Genomic DNA, 20,320 nt, shown 5'->3' on the forward strand with positions numbered 1-20,320 from the left:
TGTTCAGGTTTCTTCTTCTTCTTCTTTCCAGCGTATGGAATGAGGAGAATGGAAGGCCAATATTTTGGGCAACAATGTCCATTTCTCGGGTGATTCGTTTTGATAACCATCACACCAGACATGAGCTATGTGAAAAAGACAAATTAGCTGCAATCCAAGATGGGAAAAATTATCAATCCGGGGCCTTATGTTACAGTGGAAGAACGCCTTGTGCCATTAAGAGAAGCTGTCGATTAAGACAGTACATGCCCAATACGCCGTCACCAAAATATGGACGGCCTGTGATGCCAAATGGATAGAGTTGAGAGTGGTGATGGCAAGAAACAGAAAAGATGCTAAGTCTGCCCACCTCGACAGGACAGTAAAACCAGCACCACTTGTATAAAGTGCATGAAAAACTGCACTGTAGACTGTAGACTGTAAACTGCACTGTAGAAAATCTGTAGAAAACGCAATTACAACCAGCTACAATGTACATTCAAGTAAAATTATTATTTTGACCAAAAGGATGAACTCATACCTAAGGCTTACTTTTACTATATATATATATATATATATATATATATATATATATATATATATATATATATATACATACAGTATCTATATATATTCTTTATATATATACAGTATACTGTATATGCACACACTGTATATATAGGCCTACTTAGGGAAATTGAATATGCTTACATTTACTGTACATTGAGCAGTTGTCAAAATGTAACGAGTTGTGAAATATGTTAAATATAGAACTCTTTAAAAATACTGTTAAAAAATACTATTAAAACTTAAATATTTATGTATTTTTTCACTCAGAATGATAACACAATGGGGTTAAGTTAGGGCAGATGAAGCCAAAAAAGCTGATTTGTCTAAGTGCAAAAGCATGAAAACCCTGGTAAAATGCACTAATTGCGACCATTTTTATTTTGATATGACACATAAAGAGATTGACTGTTTTCTTTCTCAAGTATAATATAAATTGCCAACCCTTTGCATTCAAAACATGAACAACAGAGATATATACTCCAGAGTCAATGGATTGGATTTCATCCTTTAATTGGACCTTGGTAAAAAGTACATTATACAACCAATATGACAGATTTAATACAAATTATTTTGGTGCATAATTTCCACTTTCCAAACCACATCAGAGCTTTATTTTACAGCATTAAGTGTATAACAAGGGTCCAGAGTTTTGCTAAATACCCAGAAGGACATTTTTTATTTGACAGAATTTTTCAATTTTAATTGGTTGTCACCACGGGCATTTAAGACAGAATGGTAAATATCCCTTATCGATTTCCATCAGAGGCGTAATTGTCTGAAAGTGCTTTAATATAGCAAGTCCATACATTTTGAACTTCAGATAAACATACTTTCATGCATATAGGTTAAAAAAAATGTATCGTCAGAAATGGGGGAGAAGTCTTGGATCAGGGATCAGAGCAGATAAACTTCATTTCAACTTAATTTAAAACCAGAGATCATCGTCCAAACGGTCTCTTCCAGTCTGGCGTTTTTTCCTTAAACAGATTGTGCGGCAGTGCTTTGTTATCAACATTTTCTTTTATGAAAGAAATTACATTTAGTAACATTAAAAAAAACACAAGTTGGTCTTCCATCAGGAGAAGCACCTCTGCAGGAAGTGTGTCATGTGCGTGTAGACATGTTCGTAGGCGAAGCCTCCGAGGCCGTGGTCCTTATCTGTGTACCACTACACATGGAAATAGAACATGTTAAAATTGGGATTTCATTCTCTAACATCGTCAGCGATTTTATTCATTTTCTTATTTTATTTCGCAGACAGTATATTTGTTTTTGTTCTAATATTATTGTATAGTATAGTATGGTATGTAAAATATAGTATAGTGATGTTTTGATGCCATTAAAAAAGAATAAAAAGGATTATGTTAAATAATCACATATATAATTGTCAGGTGTAAAATATACTGTATATGTGATAATCATTTACATTAAAATTAGTTCATGAAATTAAACTATTATGTTAAATGATCTTATTATATTTAGAGTTGAAGTGAAAGTAAAATGTTCCTAATATTTTTTCAACAAAAGACAGGACATGTTATCACCTATATTAAAAAACACATAATTACACAAAATGTAATCGCTGCATAATATGTCATTATGAAGTTGTTACATTCTTACATGAAAAAATAACATTATTACTGAAATTATACAAAATAATGTTTTTTTTGGGGGGTTAGCTAAGGTAGCAGGCAACCAGCCTATTTTTATTAAATCATTTAAATATTTACTCAATACTCATATTAACGTTATAATTATCACATTATAATGTCATTTAAATGTTTTAAAATGTAAAATATCATATAAAACTCACCATGGCCTCAAAGTCCACCTGCTCATCCACCAGAGCTTTGGAGATCTGTGCCGCCTGCTGGAAGTGGACGTTGTCTAGAAATTAAAAAACAAAAAACAAACAATAAGCAAATAAACATGTAAAGAGAGAAAATAGACATTTCTGAGGGTTAGTGCACTAAGGTTATCTGGGTGGTCATTTTTTAGGTGACGTTCTCGTTCTATGATCTGATAGTGATGGATGTGTTTATGGTACCAAGGTGATTGGTTATGTTCAGCTAGACTACTCAAAATTGATTTGAAACTCCAACTATTCACTTAAAGGATAAAAAAAAAAGAGTAGACTTTAGAATGCTTAAGATGTATAGGGACTCATTTTTAAGAAAATATGTTTGAAAAAATCAAACAGATTTATTGATTTGAAGATGCTCAAGAGATTAGAAAAATGCTGATATTACTTACGAGAAATAATTTTAAAATAAATTGCACATTCACAACTCAATCAAACGAACATTTTTATAATGCAGAAAATAGTAACATTTAAATGGCCTTAAATACAAACCTATACTGTCCCTATAACTTTTTGAGAAAATATATAAAAAAGATTGATTGTTTTGAGGATTCTCAAGGGGTCAAACACACAGGGCGGAAAGTTGGGTTTGAAGCTCAATGGGATGTAAATGTGTAGTCCATTATCTTTCCCAAACTTTGTTCAACTTGGCCATATTATAAACCCGGATCTCATAAGATACTTGTCATTTCTAACAATTTAATGGGAAAATGCTGCTGACACCGTGGGACAACATTGTGTGACTTACTTTGCTTTGGGGAGAAAACATTTAAATCCAAAGGGGTTTATTATAGCAAAGGCGACAAATGGTCCTTTAAATGGTTTAAAGGGTTAGGGTCAGTGCTGTGACCTATCTTACCGTCAGCTGTTCCATGAACCAGAAGATATTGCACCTGGTGGAACTTCTGTGCTCTGGAGGTAACCATGGAACTCTGTAAGAACATCAGCCACATTTAATAATAATCCAATTCTGCAAAACATCTATTTACACCAACTTCGGACTATCAGGAGTTGGTGTTGGTTTGCCATAAAAATGGGACAGTTGTGACAATATTACCTCGTAGGAAAGTTTATTTTCCTGAGGTTGATTCATGTAGCGCTCGGTGTAGATGGAATCTGGAATGTAAACAGGATTATTGTTTTTGATATTGCTCATTATTGATTTTTTCCTTTTGTTAAATGAATAGGGACTGTGGCCAAAGAGTGATCGTACCGTAATATTCCCACTTGGACACCGGAGCGACAGCCATTCCACATTTGAAAACTCCACTTCCGGCTCCCAATGCCATCGATGTGACGTAGCCTCCATACGACTGTGGGGGGGAAAAAACAAAACCCCATTGGATATTTTTACATCTTTATTAAGCAATATTTCTCAGAAGAATGCAAAATGCTATCTGGGAAACTTGAGCAAAGAAGTATTAGTACTCCATTGTAAGATAACATTTGCTGAACGGACAACTTTTGTATTTTTCTAACCAAAGCCATTTTTGGATCATTGGCAGTCATGGACTTAAGGATCTTTTAAATCGACCCAGTATTGGGGGAATTACTCCAGCTCCCAATGATCGGACAATGAGGCTTATTTTGAAAAATACTAATGTTTTACTTCAAGAAAAATGTCTCGTGTTAGTGACTTAGTTTCGGGAAACTTACCCAACCCCAAATTGCAATTCGCTTTTTGTCGATGTAGCCCTCCTTTGACAATTCTCTAAAAATAGAAGAAGAAAAAAAAAAAATGACAGCGTTGTGTTAACGAGGGCAGTCTGCGACAAAGGATCTTAAGGGAGCCCATAATGACCCTGTAATCTTTACTGTCGATCTGTGACTAAGCCTCTCCTGGACGCATGACATCAGCGTTTAATGATCATGACGGGCCACCAGCACTGATAGCTCATAGTACTTAGTGTCCTATAGCCCCCTTGGACGCAACACGCAAACATTCATCTCAAACCCTACTGTACGGTCCCAAACAAGAGACATCTGGTCAGATCCAGTCACCCCCGTACGAGAAGTCAAACCAAACCAAACCAGGGCGGGTTTGGTTTGCTCGAATTAGCGGGAGGATGCGCTGGCTGTGTCCAGAGCTGCTTCCACTTACTGGACAGCTGTTATCTGATCTTCCACCTCAAAGGTTCCCAGACGTTGGTAGATTGCATGCATTAACCTATCGCCTTGGTAACCACTTCCCCTTCCGTCAAAGCTGGCAACGATGACATTCTCAGTGCTGGCCAGAAAGGTGGACCAGCTCACCCTGTAGCGGAAGTCTGCTTTTTGGCTGCAGGGGCCGGCGTACCTGGAATGAGTTTGGGGGGGGGAAATGTGTGGAGTTAGTTTGACGCCTTTCAAGGAAAAGTAGACGTTTGAAAGGTGGATTTTCTGGCGGATGAACTCACACGTCCACGAGTAAGGGGTACTTCTTGGACTCGTCGAAGCCTGGGGGCAAAGTCAACTGGTACGAGATACCTGTCAAAGATATCGAAGGCTTCTGAACTCAAATAAGATGTACCCAAAAGGACTTGGTTTTACGTTTGAATATCGGTTCATATCGGTTGGTTGACTGCTTGGTTGGCTTACTGAAGTCCTGAAGCTGGATGGTGCCCCTGCGCATGGTGGGCATCTGGATTTCCGATATCAGGCCGCTGAACCCGCTGTTGTCCTCCAGAACCTTCACCTCTATCGGAAATAAAAAGCGAGGTCTCGTCAGCGCCTGATGACACTTTTGCGAATGTCCATGGATCGCAACTTTAGATATCAACCCAACTTTGGGGTGCTGTACCTGTCCCTTTCTTCTCATCCATGAGAGAAAAGTAAGGAATTCCAGGACCTTGGGATACAGACACTGTTAATACATATGTATAAACAGTGATAAGATGCAACAATAATGTGGAATGATGTGGAGGCTGGACGGACCGTGACAGTCCATGCGGTAGAAGGAGGCGTTGTGGCTGATGTACGCTGCATTGTACTGACAGCTTTCTTCTTTAAATTTACATGTCAGACACACTGTTGCCTGGTTGGTCAGCCTACACATACACACACACACAGACACTGACAAATAAGTACGGCACAAACACACACAAATTTGCATGGGTGCACTCAATCACACACTCGTAAATCATGCACATAAAGAAACACATACACACATAATTGCATGTGCACACACACACACACACACACACATCGATATAATTATTGTTAATTTGAACACATGGAATAAATGAAAATATTTAAAGTACGAATTGTATAGTAGTATTAGAAAGAATAGTAATTGGAAGAATAGTAATTATTCTCCACACATTCTCCATTCCTTACTTGTACACGTTTCTCCCCCCCGGCCGCTCACCGTCCTGGTTACTTGAATAAAACCTGGAGAGAGAAAAAAAAACAGTTAAACCAGTTATGGTTTAACTTTTTTTCCCTCCAGGGTGGGGTTAGGGTTAGGTAAAATGAATATTATTAATTTTACCCTCAAAGCAGATAAACTTGCTACGACAAGGGTAGAATAAGATCATGATGTTAATGTGTGTATTTGTATATTTACTGGATTTAATTCTGGCTTGTTGCTTCTATGCATGATGAGTGTGTTAAAACCCAACATGTAATAGACATTTTGTTTCTCAGTATCCTAGACTCTATAACTAGTACTACTAGCCAATCTCAATAAATGTAAATAACAGCATTGATGTAATTTATTGTCTTGTATCTGATGCTCACTTTTATTATTATTATTATTATTATTATCATCATCATCATCATCATCATCATCATCATCATCATCATCATCACATTATCATGATTATTATTATTATTATTATTAATAATAATAATAATAATAATAATAATAATAATAATAATAATAATAATAATAATGTTATTGTTTGGGGGGGGGGGGAAACCTCGGAATTTTGAAGCCTAAATCTGTCTAGAACACCCACTTCTGCATAACACACGAACACGGTTGACATTATGTTTGAACCGCGTTGTCACAAACACCTCGTGGTTGAGGTTTCATGCAAATCGTTCCACATATGGAGCAGAAACCAGCGACAGAACGACCTTATTTGTTTGATATTGCAGACACCGGCTGATACATTTCACACCGAAATATGTCCTACCCGGCTAAAACATTCTGGAAGACCTACTTCGGCAGAATCTACGATCAGGGTTGATGTGTCGTTTAAACCAGTATTTCACAAGGATCTCGTGGTTTAAATTTCATCCAAATCGATTCACATACGGAGCAGATTAGAGGAACAGCGAACACATTTTTAGCTGACGGTTAACTGACGTCACTATTCGTGAACAAAATAAACAAGGTGAGATTTATGACAGAAAGACGGCTTATGACATCATCATATTATTTACTATAAACGTACAGATGCAGATTGAGAATGTCCAGTTGGACGGTGTCCAGAGTGCGGCGTAGACTCGGTCACTCTGTGGTGTTTCGACATTGCCAAACTATCGATTTACGTGAATATTTATATAACTTCCTAGCTGGTAGATGTCAGTAGATCTGTCTCATTGATATTTTTAATCCGTGGTCCACATTACTTTGCCGGATTAATGAAATATAGACTAAAAACTAATCCTTTTGTCAGCGCGTCCACTTGAAAACACTGCGCGACTGAGTGACGCGTTCAAGTTCAAGCGAGGAATCCGAAAAATAAAAGCCGTGCAATGGTAATTAAGCACAGAAATACCACAATGTTTTTCGTGTTTCATGGAAACTTAACTTATTGAAAATGTAATCCAAGGAAAAAACTCAACAAATAAATGACGTGCCCGACACAGCACCAAATGGTCACCCCTCACTGAGAGTGCTGCTCTATTTCCACAGACAGCACGGTGAGTTCTCACAATGAAAAGTTCTGGTTTAGAGGCAAACATGGACGGTTATTTTAAAGACAGGAGGGTTGAGCTGTGTAGACCACAAAGTGGTTGCTCCGCGAGACGAGCAAACCAGGAGACCACAGACCAGACCAGACCAGACCAAACTGTAAAATGCACCGGAAACGTAGTTGTAAATAATTCACCAAGTTAAATGGAATGTATATGTAAATATACATCCAACTCACACACTGTCTGCCGTCACTTTCAGGATGTCGATCACTTCCCATTTTCCTGACGTAATGGGCTTGGCCACTCCCTGTATGAACAAACCACAGAGTTCTCAAAGGGCCTGGAGTACAATAGGAACATCATAATCCCCTAAAAATGTCCTTAAAGTGACTCAAAGGGACAGGCTTGGCCTTTACAGCTGAGGTGAAAGAACTATCAAGGACCTAGCTTTGGTTTTAGAAAAGGTTTGGATCGCTTTACAGGTTTGAGGTCACTTCAGACCACTGTGTACTTTGGTGAGATCTTTAAGAGCGAATTGGTCTTTACTTCTGTTTTCAAGACCTGACAACTTTGATCGCCCTTGCTGACTTATGCAATGAATTGTCCAATTAAAGCCCTAAATCAAACATTGGGTCAGTTACAGGAGTGTTACTGTCTTTATGTATTACATCTAGTTGGATGTGTTAAGAGTTATTTTCTCAACTGGAGACACTAGAGGCTACGCGCAGAGTGAAAGGTCAGTTATGTTTTTGAGGAACTGTGCTATCTACTCACCCTGACCACTTGATGTATGTGTTTATAGCCAGAGCTGTCACTCATCACCAGATAGTAACTGCTCCTGTCCACTGTAAAAAACGGTTCTGGTGGCGAAAACTTTAAAGGGAAATTAGTCAGCGCCACATTCAGGTGATCAAAGTCCACTTTTAAAAGTACACTTCACATACCCGTCCAACCCAGCCGGTGCTGGATATCACCGTCAGGTTCTGCAGCCCAATAAAAAATTGACAGATCAAGTTCATGTTCAAGTTCAAGTGCTTATATGTCACAGACATATACATACGGTCATACTAAAAATACTAAAATGTGCGTAACCGACACAGATGCTCTTCTAGACGCTGTGACGCTGGGTCCACTTTTGGACATTTCGAATTCTGAGGCTTGTAGCCCGCCCAAACCCATCGCCATTTAAAATATCTTGCCTCCCCGGGGTTCCAGGAGGTTCCGTCAAAGTCGTAGATCTGCAGGATCAGGTGGTTTTGTTTCCTCTTCAGCCACTCGACGGCGATACGCTCGTCCGTCACCCAGGTGACCGAAGCCAAGTAGTGGTCCCTGAGGTGAAAAACAACAACAAATATAAACTTAAGGATCTTCCTGCTTTAATGACACAGTATGAATTCCAACAGAAGAAATGTAATGTTTGCTTCCAATTACCCAGAGGCGATCGAGGCCGGAACGACAACTTCTGTAATTCTTGTAATGTTGGCAGCATCCACAACAAACAGTTTCGCGACAGGGTTTGTGGTTCCAGGCTGACATTCAAATCAACAAAACTCAAATGACTGAATGATTTAGGACAATATATCAGCGAAGCGTGCTACCCTAAAATAATCCTTTGAAATGGCAATTTAAAATAAAAAGCTTTCACCTTGGGGTATGGGATGACCACGGTGCTGGGGTACTGGCCCTCGCCGTACCAGGTGTACTCAATGGTGTGGACGTTCTGCTCATTGAACTGGGCGTAGGCCACGTTCTTCCCCCCGGGCGACCACCACAACGCCTGGTTGGAGGAGAACATCTCCTCTGGTGGAAGGTGGAGATGGAGTTGTCATATTGATTCAGTGACCCATCTTTAAAAGGACCATACTGGCATCAGATTTGGGTTTAGCCTGGTTTACTCGTCAACATATGCATTTTCCAAGACCCCTGATCATTGTCACCTTTGACAAGAATACGTGTTATCCTAGTGGTCAATGGCACCAGGGCTATAATTTCACCTTGCCACCAACAGAGCTGTGGAGCTCATGGATCGCTCACCCTCGTATACCCAGTCTGGGATGCCGTTCAAAATTTGGTTTTCTTTCCCGTTGAACGTAACTTGCTGTTGAACGGCGTCCGGGCTGGTCTTCAGATACACGTTGTTCTCCATAACAAAGGCCTGGAATAGGATTTGCAGCCTTCAGTGAGTTAAAGTTATAGTTAAATCCACAGACACTATGGATTATATGCATTATACTGTAAGTGTCAACAATTAAGAAGGTTGAATTGTGGTATTTTTCCACAGTAAGATGGGGCTGAATACGCCACGAAAGCTCAGAGTCGCTTAATAGTGGAAAACATTTGTCTTTTTCCAGTTCCTCATGGTACGACAGTATATCGATACATTCACCTCTCTAAACCATGTTGACACAAGCGGACCCAAAAACAACCAACTGACAATGTACAAGGCATGTTTTAATACTCTTGCAGTTCTGCTCTAAAGCAACATCCAAGCCATATCTCCAAACACAGTAAGCCCATGTTTATGGAAAGGCACTTTCTATTAATTGTGAAAGACCTTGTCTTAACTTCCTCATTTTCCCGGGGAACCAAGATTATTGGCATTAATATTATCATCAAATAAATCGCGTCACATTGAAGTTGCAGGAAAGGGATTTGAGTCATGCGTTGCCGTAGTAACGTTCCCTGTTGTGCGGTTTCACATTGTCTACAGAGAGATAATTTCTGGGAAGGATACCCGCTGGGCACATACTGCATAGCACCATATCTGGAAAATGGAGACGTCTGGTCACCCAGTTTTCGCCAAAACTGTTTTCTTTCGAACAGCCGGTCAGAACTAACCGGCAGCCTGCCCCTGCTATTAAACCCTGCCAAGCAACTCAGAACTCAATGGCACTTCTATCTGTTTAGCTAATTTAGCTCATGGTTATTACATGGTATAACATGGTTATTATGCGCTAGTACATGTTATTACATGGTCATTACTTTGCATAGTTACAATTAAGTGTTTCCCCTGAGATTTTTGTCATCGCTCATCCCCTGTAGGTAAGCAGGAAACCATTTCTTGGGCAAGAGCGAGGGAGGGCCAAAGTCTCAGTTTGTTGACTCAGTTGCCATCACCTTGAACTTTGCTTAAAGCAGCTTTAGGACGGAAAATACATATTGTTCCCCGGGAACGTTAAGGTTTTTCTCAAGTGTTTCCTCTGGAATGTGAGGAGGAGTGACAGAGAGTGTTGGCATTCCAACTTTGAACCCTGGAGTGGTCTGTTCCTCCTCACCCCTTCCCCTCACCCCTTTCAGTCAAGTGTTGGGAAAAGGCCCTCGTCCGTCTTCCACGTTAGAATGGAAACGCGACTAAACGGCCTTGAGTTTTGAGCTTTATCTCACCAGTTTGTTTCCCTCGGGGGCCCAGGAGAAGAACTGGACGTTGTGCGTCGGCGTGGAATATGATCTGCAGTGACGGTGAAGCAGAAATGTTTAAGAAAAACAAGTCCACGAAATAAGATCCATACCATACAGAATTTACAACGTGAATTGAATAAGTGCAACGTGCAGACAGTATATCCGAAGATATAGTGTGCATGATGGTAGTAATGATAAATAGTAGTGATAAATTCATAATCAATATGTACTTTTTCAAAATTATATTATTTATATATAGATTTTATCACATGTTTTTAAATAATCTTATTCAATTTTTTATGATGTCCAAATGTAATATTTACTTTTTCAAATAATATATCTATCTATATATATTATAGTATATATATTTAATATTTAATATCTGTGTCTAATATGTGTCTCATATGTTTTTGAATATATTAATATTAATATTAATATAAAATATTAACTTTTTTTATATACTATAAAGTTCAAGGTCAAGAGGTTATTTGTCACATACATATACATATGGTCATACATATATGCAGTGAAATGTCATGACACCCAGTGATTACACACAATAAGCTCCATAAGCATTAAAGATACAAAAAATAATAAAATGTGCATAATCGACACAAGGTGCTCGTGCAGGTGGCCGCAAGGGGCGACGCCACAATCGCAAATCTGGGTCCTATTATCCTTTTTGTGCAGTGAGTGTTTTCTTTGTTTAACATATATTATATTTCATATAATACTTTTTATAACATTTTTATAATTTTACTCTATATTATTTTAGAATATTCACATTGAATAATTACATTAAGACATTTCAATGGCACAGTTTAACAAAATCTCAATCATTCAGTCCTGTGTTCCACGACTGAAGATGAAACTGCCAGTCAAAGTCAAACACCGGGGAAAGACAGTCTTTGTGACTCAGTCGCAGAGCCCTGAAGCCCCCCCGCCCCCCACTGGCTCACTGTTCGCTGTTTATTAAAAGTTTATTAACATTACACATGACACGTGTCCAAACTGCACCAAATTTGACACTGCACGTCCTTGGATCCCCAGTAATACACCGGCCTAGCGTGGAGTTGATTGGATGAAGGGTTGTCAGGATAAACAAAGGACATACAGACACAGTAATAGTTACATTAAATAAGTATGTTAAATTATATATATATATATAAATAAACTTTTTAATATGATTATTAAAAATATATATATAATAAAAATAACATTATTATCAATATATTGTATATTTCCAGTGGGTGAACATGAGAGTTAGTGCGAGGAATACGTACGTGTTCTCTCGGTGGTAAATCCAGTATGAAGCAGTGAAAGAATGCCTCCAGAGCTGACGGGACAAAAATAATAACAGTGGGAAAAACACAAAATGAACTTTTGAAGAACTTTCATTGCGTTTAATTCTACCGGAGAGAAAGGTTAAGAGCGTGGATATTTGACCTTGGTGTAGTTGCTCATGAAGGCGACGTAGCGGTGATCAGCGGAGAGCTGGTAATCGTAGGCCTCCACCTTTTCCTATGTATGGTGAAAAACACACATTTAAACACTTTAAAATGCTTTGTGAGAAAATATTGTTATAATTATTATTATTATTATTATTATTAATAATAATAATAATATTTTTTTTAAATTTTTATTATTATTATTATTATTATTATTATTATTATTATTATTATTATTATTATTTTGGGAACATTCGCTTACAAATGCTGTTTTGCTCAGGAATTCTGAGGACTCTCCTGTTTTCACATTATGCAGAAATACTGTGTCTTGTGTCCGGTGCAAATACTGCTCATCTACAGTACAGGAGAAGAGAGGATATTAATATTATTTAAAAGATATAGAAAAGAATAGTATAGAATAGAACAGGAATGTTTCATTTTGGATAGAATGCAATGGAATACGATAGAGTACAACAGAATGGGATAGAATAGAGGAAGTGCTAAAATAAAATGACAAAAGTGGAAGTGAAACTTTTCAATTTCACTTAAAAAAAAAAAAGGTAATGTTTATATCATATTTTATGTAACCTAGGGAAGTGAAATCCATACATACTACCATAGTTATTAGTGATCTCTGTAATGTAGTGTCATACAGTTTGCAATTTAAAGGATTAGTTTGTTTGTTTTGCAACCCCGGTCTTATTACAACATAAAGGATGTTTATTCTTGTTATACAGTATGTTTACCTTTAAAAACCATCACAAACCCGACATTCTATCAGCTTTTTCAGGGTTTTGGAGACTCTTTTGCACTTCCGCAAATAAGGTCTTTTGACTACTTCAGAAACTAGAAAAGTAATGAAGCGAAGTTCTGTCACTTCCTTCTGACAACCTCCTGTAGCCAACTGCAAAAGTAAAATGCAGTTTTAAGTGAAATGTAATATTACCTAAAACAGACAATGACACACACATATACAAGACACAAGGGACTCTTATGTCATATTGCTATTGTTGAATTCAAGTTGGGGCCCTCAAATCTCATTCCTTCCCACAAGACCATTTATCTTCCACTAATAAGGAGTGAGATTGAAGGATACAGTTAGAATACACTTCCACGCACTGTGGGAAAATAGATTCTGCAGCATGACAACGCTCCCTAAAACTCTACTCATCTCTAATTTGAGACACACACACACACACTCTCTCTCTCTCTCAGAACTTTTACTATTTATTTGTTCATGGTAATTGATGGTTAGACTTATCTCCAAGCCCTGCCTTCTAATCCTTAACCATTTGAGTACCAGATGAAGTGTGAGCGCTTTGCAAACACAGACAATTACTCTTATGTTGCGTATGTGACAAATAATCTCTCGAGCTTGAACTGGAATATGACACCGATACCTCTTTGAAGACGCTGTGTCCTCGAATGCAAAGACCACCATTTATTTTCATGAAAAATGTCATCTTTAATTAAACGTATTCATATCAGTTTTTCATGCAAACTGTTTTAACCACACTATTATAGCTCTTCAGCACTCACTCTCTCTCGCTCTTGCTCTCTCTCTCTCTCTCTCTCTCTCTCTCTCTCTCGCTCTCTCTCTCTCTCTATGTATATATATGAAGCTATATAAGCTTTACAAGGCTGCTGGATGCAGCAGTGGTCTCAGCACACATATAAAAGAGGTATTTGGTAAGGACAAACAATGGATGAAAGCCCGGGTTCTGCTCAGCCACAAAACCCAAAGTTTTTTGGTGTTTTGTTTTTTGTTTAGTCAGCACATAATTTCATTTCGATTCTCCCGAATTCTTTTTTTTATTTGTAAATGACTGGAAATGACTTTTCATTTGAGATTGAACTTTGCCTCCAGCACCTTACCTCCATTTGGGGCCCTAAACCATCCTTTATTATCATTATAAAACTGAAAGATGTGATTCCAAAGTTGGAAGTTTCCAAGGTTGGAAGTTGAGCACTAGGGAGAATAGTGCCAGTTTGGTTGAAGAAGTCAATTCAATTCACTTGACTAAAGATTATTTTTCATGGAAGGAAGTGGTGTTTTTTTTTTTTGTTTGAGAACACAGCATCTTCAAAGAGGTATCCATTTCACACTACACAAGATAAGAGTTATTGTCTGTGTGTTTGCAAACCGCTCACACTTCATTTGGTACTAATGGCTAAGGAGTAGGAAGTAGGACTGGAGATAAGTCTAACCATAAAGTACCACCAGAAAATAAATAGTCACAATTACCAGAGAGAGAGTAGGTGTTTGTGTGTGTTTGTGTGTGTGTGTGTGTGTGTGTGTGTGTGTGTGTGTGTGTGTATGTGTGTGTGTGTGTGTATTAAATTAATTGATATAAGTATATTATAACATTATTGGCTCCAGTTATTACATTTTGCAGGCTGTCCCCCTAATTATAATTATCTCTCTGACCTGAGATCCACCTCATGTTGTAGTAACTGGGCTTCAAGCTGCTGTTGAACACATCGCCCAGGCTGAAAGTTCTCACGCTTTCACTGCTGTCATCTGAAATGAAATAGAATATCATTTAAATTAAAATAAAGCTAAAATAAAACAACAGTGAACATATCCAGAACGCAACAGAGTCAGCCAAGCGATTGTGACTGAGATATGATACAATATCAATCATAAAAGATAAGTCGGTAAGTTGTAAAGCTGGACTGATAAGGCTTTCAAAGAGAACAAACTGTGAATGATAAAACAGATGCAAGTGAAGCAAAGGTTAATCAATGATTGGATCCAATGAGGAAGACGTAGAATCTGATAACACTGTTTACAATGAGTGCAACATGCCGACAACAATTTTGTGTAATGTTAACGTATTTCATTATGCTTTTACCTTTATTATTATTATTATTATTATTAGTAGTAGTAGTAGTAGTAGTAGTAGTATAGTAGTAGAAGTATAGAAGTAGCAGTAGTAGTAGTAGTAGTAGGACAGTGGTACCTCGACTTACGACTGCATCTGCTTACTACTAATCCAAGATATGAGTGTGGAAATTTGCAGTTGGCGCGTCGGCGGCCAGTCAGCAGCCAGTCAGCCAGCAGCCAGTCAGCAGCCAGTCAGCGGTCAGTCAGCAGCCAGTCAGCAGCCAGTCAGCCAGCAGCCAGTCAGCAGCCAGTCAGCGGTCAGTCAGCAGCCAGTCAGCAGTCAGTCAACAGCCAGTCAGCAGTCAGTCAGCAGTCAGTCAGCAGCCAGTCAGCAGCCAGTCAGCAGTCAGTCAGCAGCCAGTCAGCAGCCAGTCACCTACATTGTGTGTGCACTGTGGCTTATCGATATTCTTTTCACATTTACTGTGTTTGTGCTTGATGATTTCATAATTTATATGGGAAAAATTGCTTCGACATACGACTGTTTTAACATACGACCGTTCTTATAGAACCAATTACAGTCGTAAGCCGAGGTACCACTGCAGTAGTAGTAGTAGTAGTGGGAGTAGTAGTTGTGGTAGTAGTAGTAGTAGTAGTAGTAGTAGTAGGAGTAGTAGTAGTGGTATAGAAGACTCACCATTCAGAAATATCGCCGTCGGCACAGCAATCAGAGTAACGACCAGAGCGACACCGAACGCCCCAAGCAGCACCTTGGCGATGGAAACCTGATTGAATAGAAAACAATCGATTGATCAGTGATCGGAAACAATGTATCACGTTTATCAATGATCAATGAAGAGTGATCAGAAACGATGTCACGTTGATCCGTGGTCAGAGACAATGTTACACGTGCATCACTGGTCGGACACAATTACCAGTGCTCAATGGACAGTAATCTGATAACGTGACGTGTCGGACAGCACCACGAACATCTCGATCAGCGATCGGAAACCGTGTACCGCGGCAGTCAATGTGACTTTTCAGACGAAAAATCGACCTCACCATCGTCGCGCTCGATCCGTGCGTTGCTGCTCCGCGACGTGACGACACAGAAAATGAAGTTAAACAGTATCTCAGCTTCCGTCTAAAGGTGGACCCATAAACCTCGCTGCCGGAGCAAAGTTCGTCAAGTTGGTGCGTGTGTTGGAGGATCAGCTGCTGGCAGACTCCCAAGATACCATAAATAAGATAAGCTCTCCAAATACCTCACAAAGTATGTAAAACACCCTAAAATAACTCCAAATAAACTTAAAACGCCTCAATGTAACGAGAGCACACCTGAAAACATACCACAATATTGAGGAAAACACCTCAAATACCACAGGATTAAAAATGCCACAATCATATTGAATCAAATAGTAAAGCAGACTAAATTAAAGTAACACACATACACACGTGTACATTTAATTAACTAATATTATTATTGTTGTTGTTCATCTTCACGTTTATTGTTTATCATAGACGCTCAACATGTGAGAGAAAATTTGTAATTTCACTTCCCATAACTTTATTAGTCCCGACTTAACATCATCACATCATCAAAAAAAAAAAAGAAAAACAAATAAAAGATCTGAAATGAGTTTGACGCACGCAACACTTAAAGTGGACATCCATCTGATCCTCTGTGTTGGGTGGATTACACTACATATCCCAGAATTCCATTATAATCTGTTCTCAATTTGTCATGGTGAGAGGACTGGTGCATTTCATTCAGCCAAAAAGCTTGGAAAAGCTTAACAGTCTGACATAAATAAACAATTGAATGAAATGAAATGAAATGAAGACAATAAGTCAGATACATTAATATATACAGAATATTCAAGATGTAATTCTATGCACCGGATAGATTACTGGTATGGGTATATTATGGTATGAATTACTGCAGGAATACTATGTACTTACTAAGTCAACACAGTTTCTACTGTGTTATAACAGCATATTTACATATATTAGACTATATTCAATGCAATATATTCAATGGATTTTCACTTTTATTTAAATCCACTAAATAGTCCAACCCAGTGTTTTTAAACTGCTGTGCCGTGGCACACTGGTGCTGCCGTGAGAGCTCGCCGGGTGTGTTGTGAAATTCAAAGAATCAGAAAACAATCAGAAAACAAAGAATTGAAAAAAATCTGTGTTGCAAGATCAAAATTCCAAGGGTGCACTAATTAATCAAATTCATTAGTTCCAGCAGAATAACAGCTCCGGCGGAACACGTTTCACTTTAAAAGACAGAACTATTAGCAGTGATGAAAGGTTCTGAGGTGGTGAAAACGACTCTTTTCTAAGATTCGGTCTTCCTGATGAAACAGAGTCAGAAGATTCGGTTCAACTCAACACAAGTTGTGAATGGAATTCTCACGAGAATAATTGAATTCTGTCACAATGATTTATTTGGATGTAATGTAAAGACTATGTCAGTCCAATTATATAAGAATGATGCCTTGTGCCATTTTTTTGCCTTGGACATTCATTCAGTTCATTAATCATCTTCAGTTTGTGAGTTGAGGATTCATTCTTTTGTCAATGACTCCAGACTCGAGTCACTTAAAAGATTTGTCTGCTAAAAATTAGCCATTTGCGCCTTACGTCACTACAAGTAGACCATAATTAGATCGGATCTATGAGTTTGTGATGATTTTACTGGTTGGCAGGATAGTCAGGGGCGGTCTTATTGATTTGGAGGCAGGACAGGTGGGACCCATGTGAGGCACTTCACCTCACTTAATGCAAGTATGGTGAGGTGTCTCGGAGTACCCATTGTATAAGATAATTATTAACAGACGGTGCCGGGGGTCTCGAGAGAGAGAAAGAGAGAGAGAGAGAGAGCCCATTGTCAGGGGTCCCGGTGATAAGGGCGGTGAAAATGTGAACGGTGACCTATGTAGGGGAATCAGATGGTCAACGTTGTCTCTGATTAAGCATAAAAGCACCTGCCCGAGTTTCATTCGACAGCGAATCCATCCGGCTCGGTTCTCTCCTGGACGTCCTAGGCAAGTCTGGTCTCATGCTGTTCTTTTGTAATAAACCTATTATTTTACTCAAGTCAGCGTCAGCGGTCACTCCTCCTTCATCAACACATCAAATTCATCAAGAAACTACAATGGCTAGTAAACACAATCTATTTAGAGACAGATCTTTTCAACGAGCAAAGCTAAATGAGAATTCTAACTGAGCCATTCAAACGCTCTTCCCTCAGTGAGAAGAAGACAGTGCGACAAGGTTATGAATATATTAAATACTATATTAAATGACTCAGGAGTCCGGAGCCACTTCAGCAACAGTCATGTCATTTGCTCGTTTTGTTCACGACTCTAACTGCAGTGACTCACAGGCTGAACTGAGACTCCAATCTGGAGCAAATAGAGCAGAGAGCTCTGATTCCCAAACAGAGGCAATAACACCTGAACTGTGAGCTGCTGATGGGATGGGATGATGGGATGGCTATAATGGACAGAAAGTGTTCAAACCCTTTTATTAGAAACGACAATATATTGATGCCGTCAATACTCCTACATGTAAATACAAATTGATTTATTAAATTCATGTTTTCTTCTAACTCATAAATATATAATTCTAAATAGAATTAAGAACGGACGTGGAACAGTGGACCAGCTCTTTACCCTTGCAGGGTTGCTGGGGGGGTCGTGGGAGTTTGCCCATCCCGTCTACATGTGTTTTGTGGACCTGGAGAAGGCTTTCGACCGTGTCCCTCGGGGGATCCTGTGGGGGGTACAGAGGGAGTATGGGGTACCGGGGCCGTGGGTATGAGCCATCCGGGCCTTGTACAACCAAAGTGAAAGCTGTGTTTGCATTCTCGGCACAAAGTCAAACACGTTCTCAGTGGGTGTTGGACTCCGCCAAGGTTGTCCCTTGTCCCCGATTCCGTTTGTAATATTCATGGACAGGATCTCAAGGCGCAGCCGAGGTGAGGAGAGTGGCCCGTTTGGGAGCCTCAGAATTGCATCTCTGCTTTTTGCAGATGATGTGGTTTTGTTGGCTTCATCAGACCGTGACCTCCAGCACGCACTGGGGCGGTTTACAGCCGAGTGTGAAGCGGTCGGGATGAGAGTCAGCACCTCCAAGTCTGAGGCCATGGCTCTCTGCCGGAAAACGGTGGATTGCTCCCTCCAAGTCAGGAGCGAGTTGCTTCCCCAAGTGAAGGAGTTCAAGAATCTTGGGATCTTGTTCACGAGTGAGGGGAAAATGGAGCGTGAGATGGACAGGCGGATCGATGCGGCATCAGCAGTGATGCAGGCGTTGTACCGGACCGTTGTGGTAAAGATGGAGCTGAGCCGGAAGGCAAAGCTCTCAATTTACCAGTCCATCTACGTCCAAACCCTCACCTATGGTCATGAGCTTTGGGTAGTGACCGAAAGAACAAGATCGTGAATACAAGTGGCCGAGATGAGTTTCCTCCGTAGGGTGGCTGGGCTCAGCCTTAGAGATAGGGTGAGGAGCTCGGACATCCGGAGGGAGCTCGGAGTCGAGCCGCTGCTCCTTCGCGTCGAAAGGAGCTGGTTGAGGTGGTTCGAGCATCTGATCAGGATGCCTTCTTGGCCCCTTCCCTTGGTTTTCCGGGCACATCTAACTGGTAGGAGATGATGGGGTAGACCCAGAACACGCTGGAGGGATTATATATCCCAGCTGGCCTGGGTACGCCTCTGGGTCCCCCAGGAGGGACTGTAAACATTGCCGGGGAGATGGGGGCCTGGAGCTCCTTGCTCAGCCTGCTACCACCGTGACCCGGCCCCGGATAAGCGGAGGAAAATGGATTGATGGATGGATAGAATTAAAAACTTTTTGTTAAAGATTATACACATAGTCACAATTTACATACGATGGAGTTGACATTATAAAATAAACCTTGAAGTGGTTTCATGTCTTTTTTCCCCCCTTTTTGTTTGTTATTTATTTATTTTATTGTACATCTGTCATGGACAATTTCCATTTTCTACCCTATTTGGTATATATACCATATGACATAGACAGGTAATGGGTAAATTCATTCACTCATTCACAAAATAAAAGTGTGCGTGTGTGTGTGTGTGTGTGTGTGTGTGTGTGTGTGTTGCAACAACAGTACCCTGACATAAAACAACTGTAGTGCAGTGTTGTGCACAGAGCATTGCAGGGGCGGGGAACTTTTAAACGTGCACTTGTGTTGCCGGCTTTCAAAAGCTCACCTGGCATCAAACCCTCAAGTCCTCCAACATTAAAGCTGACATCTAGCAACTAACCTCTTTGCATCACTGAGTGTAGTAAATGTTGGCTGTGTCCTCCGATTAGACTTGAATGGAAAAATCAAGACTTGAACCAGTGATGGCA

General features: G+C 39.6%; 1 protein-coding gene across 1 annotated transcript; it reads right to left on the bottom strand.

Annotated features, from left to right (window-relative positions):
- Window positions 1–1,192: 1,192 nt before the first annotated feature.
- On the bottom strand, window positions 1,193–16,026 carry LOC307247727 (dipeptidyl peptidase 4-like). Its single transcript, XM_080023850.1, has 24 exons — window positions 15,992–16,026; window positions 15,627–15,714; window positions 14,531–14,623; window positions 12,365–12,456; window positions 12,101–12,175; window positions 11,938–11,990; window positions 10,640–10,703; window positions 9,290–9,410; window positions 8,901–9,055; window positions 8,687–8,784; window positions 8,455–8,584; window positions 8,030–8,128; window positions 7,492–7,562; window positions 5,726–5,779; window positions 5,324–5,436; window positions 4,988–5,086; window positions 4,807–4,876; window positions 4,512–4,706; window positions 4,067–4,121; window positions 3,624–3,723; window positions 3,468–3,526; window positions 3,270–3,342; window positions 2,363–2,436; window positions 1,193–1,717 (listed from the first exon to the last, which is right to left on the bottom strand). Exons 1-24 carry the CDS (start codon window positions 15,992–15,994, stop codon window positions 1,625–1,627), a joined length of 2,127 nt encoding a protein of 708 aa, XP_079879976.1. The 5' UTR covers window positions 15,995–16,026; the 3' UTR covers window positions 1,193–1,624.
- Between the last annotated feature and the right edge of the window lie 4,294 nt (window positions 16,027–20,320).

Source organism: Zeus faber, assembly GCF_960531495.2.
Source record: "Zeus faber genome assembly, chromosome: 2".
Classification (NCBI taxonomy): Eukaryota; Metazoa; Chordata; class Actinopteri; order Zeiformes; family Zeidae; genus Zeus; species Zeus faber.